The 10,000-nt window shown below is 42.9% G+C and overlaps 1 protein-coding gene across 1 annotated transcript in view; it reads left to right on the top strand.

Annotated features, from left to right (window-relative positions):
• myo16 (myosin XVI) overlaps positions 1-10,000 on the top strand; it is a 359,077-nt gene that overhangs the window by 199,906 nt on the left and 149,171 nt on the right. The window contains exons 15-16 of the mRNA XM_063214214.1: positions 4,362-4,479; positions 5,717-5,864. Coding sequence (XP_063070284.1) covers positions 4,362-4,479; positions 5,717-5,864 — 266 coding nt within the window. The remainder of the gene's footprint in view (positions 1-4,361; positions 4,480-5,716; positions 5,865-10,000) is intronic.

The raw sequence follows: 10,000 nt of genomic DNA, 5'->3' as shown, positions 1-10,000 counted from the left end.
AATAATGTATACAGTACATAGTACATGAAACTATGGATGCTGAAATATGTATATCAAAATCTGTTGTAGAGGTGGAGGCAGGTGTTCGTGTTGTAATTTTGTGCGAAGCATAAGCGGTTTAGCAAGGCAATGGTGTGCATTTACCCTTCACCACGGCGCCACTGGTTGGATGTGTTGCTATCTGCAGAAACATGACAGGGGCGTTGTAAGTGCAGCAGCGCCATGCGTGTGTTTGTGTGCAAGTGTGTGTAAGTGAGTCGGTGAGTACAAGTGTGTGTGTGTGTGTATGTGTTTGTGTGTGTGTGTGTGTGTGTGTGTGTGTGTGTGTGTGTGTGTGTGTGTGTGTGTGTGTGGGTGTGTGTGTGTGGGGGGTGGGGTACATTGGTGTGTGTGTGTGTGTGTGTGTGTATGTGTGTGTGTGTGTGTGTGTGTGTGTGTGTGTGTGTGTGTGTGTGTGTGTGTGTGTGTGTGTGTAGTAGGGATGCAAATTATCGATTAATTCATTAATCATTAGTTGATAGCCTTATCGATCGACTTACGATTAGTTGATAAGCGGCGTTTTCCCCCCAAAATCTCAAAGTTTCTCGAAAAAAAAACTACTAAATCTGAAAATTTAATTAACAATTGAGATAAAATACCACATTTGAATTAATTCTATTTCAATTCTTTAATCCAAGGGTGATTTAAATATTCCCACTATTCACACCCCTCTTCACACACACTCGATCACATACTCATTTCACCTGGTTCTCTTGTTAGTTGAATTGTCGATTAATTGCGATTAATGTTTTTTAATCGATTAATGCATTGATCGATTAAAGTCGATTAATCGATTAATCGTTTGCATCCCTAGTGTGTAGCGGGTGTATCAGAGTCTCTCCTCTGCATGCCTCCCGCTTATCTAGGTCACCAGCTCAGTGTGTCGACAGAGGAGAGAGAGAGAGAGAGAGAGAGAGAGAGAGAGAGAGAGAGAGAGAGAGAGAGAGAGAGAGAGAGAGAGAGAGAGAGAGAGAGAGAATGTCTTCGGGATGAAAGGAGTGTCTGAATGTGTAAATGGTCTTATGTCTCCACCTGGTGACAATAATCAGCCAGTGCATTTTCCTGTTTCAGTGTTGATATGGTATTTCAGTGGTGAAAAAGGGCTATTATGCCTACAGGATATGTTGGACAAATACTGTTCTCCATCTGGCTGTCAGTCCATCACAAATGTTGGTAACACTTTACTTAAAGCCCATATCTATAGCGCATTATGAGTGCATTTATAACAAATTATAATGCGCCTTGTAATTACTTACAGCGCATAACGACTACACCCATGATGTTTCATGATGCTCTATGATAGCAGTTATGAATAACCATGAATCTAGCTTGTAATGCTTTATAAATCCAAGTGTGTTATGAGTGTTTGTGACTGTTTATAAACTACAGGCAGCCTGATGGGGCTTACAGTACATTATGATGCATTATAGATGTGCCTTCTACAGTGCATTATAAATGCATCCATATGAACTTCACTTTACTTAGAGCACACATTGATGACTTTATAGCATTGACATTATAGCATGAGTCCGTATGACAGTTTATCATCCAGATCTGTGCATAGAGGGTTATAAGTACTCATAATGTACTATAAGCCCTATTAGGCAGCCTGTAGTTTATAACCATGCATGAGCACTCATGACACCCTTGGATTTATAAAGCATTATAAGCCAGATTCATGGTTATTGATAACTGTCAATATGAAGCATCATGACACATCATGGGTGTAGTCATAATCCTTTGTAAGTAATTATAATGCTCATTATAATTTGTTATAAATGCACTCATAATGCACTATAGATATGGGCTTCATAGAAAGTGTTACCCAAATGTGTGTTTGGCATCGAGAGATCCACCTGTTTTCATTTTATCTTTAATGTTGTAATAATCACTATGCAGGAGGTTTATTTCCATAATCACTGACTCTACAAAGTTTGAAATCATATCCTGGTTGCAAATGTAATACTGATCTGCTCTGTCCCTAAAGCAATGGTTCCCAAACTTTTTTTTTTCTACTGGGACCCGCTTTATGATCAATTAATATTTTCGTGACCCCGTTCCCACATCATATTCCAAACGCAAAATATTTTTTGTCCACTAATGTTGCTAAAAGTCGAAGTGGGGGAGCATTCGCCTATTGGTTAGGGAGCTGATCTTTCAGTCTAATCTGTAAGGGCTTCCGTACACCGGCTCCGACAAAGTGCGGCGCACTTTTGCTTCCGACATAATTCGGACCCCCAAACCAAATTTCACACGAACATTGCATTGATAGTCAATGGGCGGCGCTGACAAAATAGAACTCGTCTCTAATTGCTATCCGACATCGTCCAATGTCCCCGGACATCGGCGCCAGTGTGCGTGGTTCTATTGAAAACAATGGAATCGAATTTTAGCTGAGCAGTGCTCAGCACTTTGGCGAAGCCGGTGTGCGGAAGGCGAGTTTGCGAAACATAGGACGATATTGCGCCCAACCGCGTTTGGCGTCTCCAATTGGCTACAACGGCTCCCTTGTTCCTCCCCTCTGATGGCTTTCATTTGACAGCAAGAATATCAACTCTCGCTCAAAGCAGGCTTGCAGAACATTCGTGTACAAATAATTTGGCCGATCTCTTGAAACAGACACTAAAAGTAGGGTAACAAACAAAAAGTAGGCTACCCAAACCATTTACGATGCAGTAGGCCTACACAAATGCCGTGTCGTAGCCTATTTCATTTTAGCGTGGTTTGGCATAGGCTATCTCTTGAAACAGACGTGCCAAGTCAAACAAACCATAGCCTACCCAACGATGCAGTGAGCTCCACTATTTGATTTCATTTTTATAAACATAGCCTAATAAATGAAAGTGTCAGCAAAATGCAATGTAATGTAGCCAATGTATCCTAATCCTACCTGCATAAACTCCTGTGTTTATACAAATGCCGTAGGCCTATCATGTCATTTTATTATGGTTTGGCTCATAAGGTCTGTAATGAAACACTGAAATTGCGGTGATAGTTTCTGTTGTCTAAGTACCTCAGTTTTAACCAACTTTGCCTGTGACCTGTCCTATGTTTCGCAAACTCGCGTGCGGAAGCCCTAAGTTTGAATTCAACCTGACCCCTCCTTGCACCTCCATCCATGGCTGAAGTGCCCTTGAGCAAGGCACCTAAACCCACATCGTTCCAGGGACTGTACCCTGAAAATATAATAAGTGTAAGTCACTTTGGATAAAAGTGTCAGCCATGTGTTATGTAATTTAATGTAATGTAGAAGTAAAAACCCAAAACCTGCCATATTGTAGTTTCCTTCCAACAAGTAGCTTTACTGAGTTACTGGTCTACTGTGACTATAAAACGATGCACCTGATTCTGTGCTGGTTGGATCAAATCTGTGGGTTTTCTTTTTAGTTTTTAGGGTTTTTTTCGGTAACAATATCCAGCAACCTTTGTTGGTACAATGGAATAACTGCCTGTTATTATATGGTGTGACGTCATCGGTCGAATGCTCCATTCATTTCAACGGGGCTCCCCAACGTTCGCACGTCTGTTATTTTTCGATAACGGACGGGTTGGTCTATAACAGACCGCTGTCAATGGCAACAAGACTTTTCACTGCTAAAGCGACTTTTCAACAGGACTCTAATCAGCTGCTGTGATAGACAACACCTGTTGTCCTGGCTACCTAGCTGTTGCCTAGCGGTGTTCCACAACGGCATTGTTTTGTTTTGCGCAGCAACAATCTTAACATTAAATAGGCTTAAAGAAATGTCCCCGCCATGTGTGAATCATTTAAGTATATCCATATAATAAGCGGGTTAACTTTCGGCAAGTCGGTCGCTTTTTGGAATAGCAGCACTTCAGAGAGAACAAGACCCCTCCGCTCCGCGTCGGGGTCTAAAGATTCTCTCTGTCGTGCTGCTATTCCACGGTAGCGACCTTCACGCCGAACGTTAACCCTTACATATCATGTGCGCATGTTGTACTTACACCATAAATATACTTCTACAATTGCTTGGGCAACCTCTGGCACACAGTGCACATAATAATGACCACCTGCTCACATGTGATAGATTAAATACAGAGAAAATGGTCATTCTGTGCACCTGTTGTGTGATCATCATTTTATGGTGGGTATACTGTATATTTGAGCATTTTTTGAAGTGGGTATACAGTATATATTTGTGCTATTCAAAATAATGGATCAATCAATTTTAAGTGGGTATACTGAAATGCCTGAAATTTAGAAGTGGGTATACTCCGTATACCCGCGTTCTACGTAGACTACACCACTGGATCAAAATGACAAATGGTAATCACCTTGACTTCCTCCGCGTGTGTCCCAGGTGAACTGTGTACTGGAGGCCTTTGGTCACGCCAAGACCCAGATGAACCCCAACTCCAGCCGCTTCATCAAGCTCCTCACGGTGCAGTACTGTGACAAGAAGAGGACCATACTCAGAGGTGTCTGCAGCACACAGACACACATGTGCACACATGCACACATACTGTACATAAACACACACTTACTCTCTTGCACACGCTCACAACACACAGGCACATGTGCACACGCACGCACACACATGCACATATATATGCGCGCATGCATGCACGCACACATGCACAAACGCTCACAACACACAGGCACACATGCACACATGCATGCACGCACATACGCACACACAATCGTATCACACACACGCATATATATGCCCGCATGCACATATGTATGCACACTCACACACACACATGCTCACAAACTTAACTTGACTCAATCATTGATTTGGTCCTTGCCACAATCAGCAAGTGGGTGTCCCTAGGCTGCAGTCATATTATCTAGCCTATGCATTAATCCAGCTCTGTTCATTCTCTGTCCACATGCACAAAAAATCACACACACACACACACGCATATGCACACACGCGCACATGCACACACACGCACACACACGTGCACAGACGCGCACACACACACACACACACACTCACACACACACACACACACACACACACACACACACACACACACACACACACACACACACACACACACACACACACACACACACACACACACACACACACACACACACACACACACACACACACACACACACACACACACATTAACACAATCACACACTCACATACAGTATACTCAGAAACTATAACATGTTTGGAATCGCATACACCACACTGTATTCCATGTCCTTACACAAGCAAACATCGTAGGTTTACTTTGCACATGCGGTAATACCTTATTTAGCCTACAGAGGGCCCTCTTGCTCCAAGAATTGGCAGACAAATGCATCAAACCAATTAGGTTTTGACTGAAATTCCCAAAGGCTGTGCATGTAGTGATTGACTGAAAATGGTTTTAAAAAAGTCAGCAACATGCATGATTCTCTCATTTGGGACATGATAAAAAATAATAAGTGAGACAGAGACACCAAGAATAAATAACTGGCACTTTCTTTGATATACAGGCTCTACCATTAGGCAGACTATAGGTGATTGCTCCAAATGCCTCTGAATGGGTAAAACCGCCACTGTTGTATTGACACACTAGGTGTGTGTGTGTGTGTGTGTGTGTGTGTGTGTGTGTGTGTGTGTGTGTGTGTGTGTGTGTGTGTGTGTGTGTGTGTGTGTGTGTGTGTGTGTGTGTGTGTGTGTGTGTGTGAGTGTGTGTGTTGTGTTGTCAGCACGTGTCCAAGCGTACATGCTGGAGAAGGCTCGTGTGACCTGCACGCCAAAGCAGCAGCTGAACTTCAACGTCTTCACCCTGATGGCAGAGGGCCTGTCTGCAGAGGAGAAAAGCAGCGTGTACCTCAACAACCTGCTCACACACAGGTATTGGACACCTGGAACACTCTCACACACACACACGCACGCACGCACGCACGCACGCACGCACGCGCGCACGCACACACACACACACACACACACACACACACACACACACACACACACACACACACACACACACACACACATACACACACACACACACACACACACACACACACACACACACACACTTGCTCCAGGGCTTGACATTGACACTCACCAAGGCGCCACCAGCAGGTAGATATCGGCTTTGTAACAAACTCAGTTTCACTAGCCATTTGGCTGGTAACTTATGATTGGGGTATACATTTTAAAAGCCTACTGTCGTTCATTCGCTATCAAAGAAGAATCCTTCTTAGCATTTTTAGTAGTTCCATAATTCACACTGTCCATTCACAAATGTTACCTTTTTAACAAATACCTACCACCACCATTACATTCTAAGTATTCATTATGACTTGGAAAATTGCATTTTACATTCATGACGAAGGGGATCTTCTCGCCATTTTCAATTTCCAGAAATAGGCATGTTGTTTTTAGCTGCAAAACTTACCGTCCTTCATACTAGTAAATATTGGTTTATTATTTATTAATATTCATGGAAAGACCAAATTTGGCATTAGGCAACACAGTTTCAATGAGCAGCATAGTTGCAATACCTACTCTGGCCACAATCTTACAAGGTGCACCTTTACTTAAAAAAAAGAAGAAAACAGTTTAACCATGACCTGGGGAGACCCTCCACCTAAAGATCTGTCCAGTCTTTTGACTTGGCAACAGGTCAATTCAATGAAGAATGAAAGCAGACAGTTTAAGCAGTTTAAGTTAATGAAAGCAGGTGTCTTCGTTGTGCACTCTGGCATAGGACATATCACCCGTCACCATTACCTTGCATGACCTCTCTCTCTCTCTCTCTCTCTCTCTCTCTCTCTCTCTCTCTCTCTCTCTCTCTCTCTCTCTCTCTCTCTCTCTCTCTCTCTCTCTCTCTCCAACTCAACTCACTTCCTGTCTCATGCCCCACTGTCTTATGCAAATGGATGAAAGTGCTAAAATTATCTCCAATGTCTCGAAAAACAAGCCCCCTTAAACCTACCAAAGCCTTACATGTGCGTCACATCAATGTTTGTGTCATACTTTCCATGACGCCTGCCCTGCATTATGACCATTAAAGGCGCTTTTGGAGAAGGAAGGAAGAAAGAGAAATCAACCAGAACATGACACAGGGAAAAAAACAAAAGCCTCAAGAAAAATGCCCAACATTGTGTGAAGGGATTAGCCGCGGGCTAATTACTACAGAATTAAACACGATTATCGTAAGCAAATGACTGGGATATCCGTTAGCTTCTCATGAGCGTGCCTGTGGAAGAGCATTTGCAACTAGCGGTTAGCCTTACAGTGCTGCTTGTAGGGCACTAATTACCTAGCTAGGCCCTGACAAAGGTGTTAAGCCCCAACAAAAGCACTTAACTCCCTCAAATGACAAGGCAGTACTGAATGTAAACACCTCGGAAATCCACGGATGTTTTTTGTGTTTCTGTGTGTATGTGTATGTGTTTGTGTGAGAGAGAGGAAAGTTGTTGGGGGTTCGGGGGTTTGGGGGATTAGATAAGATTCTTTATTGTCCCATGGGATATTCGGTTTCACATCAGACTGTTCAGTTCCATCAGGTTAGATCTTATAGTACACATCTCATTTGCTAAACACCATTTTTCACACATAGACACATAAACATCCTCAGACATTCACATACAATACATATACTCACATCTATTCATAAACATTCCAATATACACTCCTCTACATACCTATACATTACATTCCTCTCCTCTAGACAACCCATCCATTTGTATTCAATTTTATTCTATTTTATTCTACCCTCCCCTTCATTTACCCAGCTATGCCACCAGCTATGCAACTCCTCTCATTCCCAGAAAGAGAGAGTTATGAATAAATAAAAGACCAAATGCAATTCTTCCATGTCAAGAAAACTATCCTTTCTCTCTCTCTTTTCATCCCTCTTTGGTTTCGTAACTCTTATTTACAGGAGTGTAGCTCGACGCCATGATGTGTGAGGTCTGTGTTGTACTAAAACATGACCTTTTGCACACACTGATCTTTCTCCATGTTTGTTTATTCATTACTTTTTCCATTCTCGCCCTCCGTCAATCTGTCTGTGTGTGTGTGTCTGTGTGTGTTTGTGTGTGTGTGTGTGTGTGCGTTTGTGCGTGCCTGTGTGTGTGTGTGTGTGTGTGTGTGTGTGTGTGTGTGTGTGTGTGTGTGTGTGTGTGTGCACGCGTGTGTTTGTGTGTGCACGCGTGTGTTTGTGTGTGTGTGTGTGTGTGTGTGTGTGTGAGAGAGAGAGAGAGAGAGAGAGAGAGAGATAAAAGAGAGAGAGAGAGAGAGAGAGAGAGAGAGAGAGAGAGAGAGAGAGAGAGAGAGAGAGAGAGAGAGAGAGAGAGAGATTATGTTTTATCCTTATGCATGTCCCTGTGTGTAAATATGCATACACAGTGCATTTTATATGCAGTATGACTCTGTATGCGTTTATTTTTCCAGAGTTCCAGAATAGCTTACTGTACTGCCCATATCATGTTTACGATATGAAGAGTTCAGATGCAAAACCCCCTAAGTGCCTTTTCACAAAATAATCTTAATTCATTTTTATTTAATACAAAGCTATCAAAATTGCATATTTTTTATTTTATTTACGTAATATAACTATTTATATGTATTATCAAGTATATGAATGTAAACCAAACCAATAATGGGGTTCTCTAAAAATATAGAAGTGCAGGTCTTCAGAAATGGAGTTAGGGGGTTTTGCATCTGAACTCTTCATATATAGTCTTGTCAATGTGTGTCCTCTCGCCTTTCCTCCTTCCTTCCCCCCTGAGCCAACACATTTGCATGAACTACTAAGATTTCATCTATCACAGGCACAAACTTTTTCCAAATTCTGACTAATATGGTATTTCTAGTATATTTTATGACCGGGCAGTCATGGGGAAGTGGTTACAGCGTCAGACTTTTAGCCCCAACGGTTGCCGGTTAGACTCCCAACACACCAGGTTGGTGTGGGGAGTGATGAACCAGTGCTCTCCCCCATCCTGCTCCATGAATGAGGTACCCTGAGCATAGCACTGTCCCGCTGCACTGCTCCCCAGGGGCGCCATTGAGGGCTGCCCCCCTTGCACGGGTGAGGCATAAATGCAATTGTGTTGTGTGCAGTGTGCAGTGTTCACCTGTGTGCTGTGAAGTGCTGTGTCACAATGACAATGGGAGTTNGCGTTTCCCAATGGCCTTTCATGGGGGTGGGGGCATTCCAAAAAAAAGGGGTGGGGCACCAGAGGGAGCACAGGCAGCAGTGGTACACTGTCTAGTTATTCCGTTGAGAAACGCCATGCTGTTTGAAAAACCTGCACATCTGAGCAAAACCCATCACAGTGTGCAGGCCTAATTTAGCGTTTGTGAATTCCAACGAAACAATTCTTGAAAAATGCATGCCATCACACCGCCATTTCCGTACATGAATGCAGCGGCGTATCTTGTCACCAGGCTGGGCAGGCGGCTGCTTGAGGCCCCTAAGCCTGTAGATGGTGAATAACAACTAAGACTTCAAACTGCAGTTAGTGGCGATTTGTTGTGAATGTTCATTCTTTTGAATTTTGATACGTTTTCTATTGTATATGTAGGATCCTTGCTATCTTCACCACAACACCTCTGACAGCTGTTCGCGTGAATATGAATATGAATGTGTTCTGCCGTTGACGTGTGTCCGGTCACATCTTCCGACATGTGTGGCAAAGCCTACCCTTAATCTACAGCTTTAGCTGTCTCAGACGTCTGCAAAAGTGACATGGAGATGACACCTACTATGCATTTTACCCCCCAACAATGACAGACGTGCTGTCTGATGATATGCGGCTGAGCGTGTCATATTTCAACCTTAAAAATCGATGTAGGCGCCTCCGTGCATGATTTTCATGAATATTGTCAATAGCAGGCGTTGTGTGCGTGTTGGCTTTGTGTCTCAACGGCAGCGCATGTTCCCTCACAACGTTCTGTAAATGCACTTATTGCTAAAAACAAAACATATTATTTGTACTGTAAATATTTACTGTATAAAACACATGTCTATA

This window comes from Engraulis encrasicolus, chromosome 13 (assembly GCF_034702125.1).
Source record: "Engraulis encrasicolus isolate BLACKSEA-1 chromosome 13, IST_EnEncr_1.0, whole genome shotgun sequence".
Classification (NCBI taxonomy): Eukaryota; Metazoa; Chordata; class Actinopteri; order Clupeiformes; family Engraulidae; genus Engraulis; species Engraulis encrasicolus.
The sequence above is the reverse complement of the archived record's forward strand: the minus strand, read 5'-3'. Positions and strand labels throughout refer to the sequence as shown.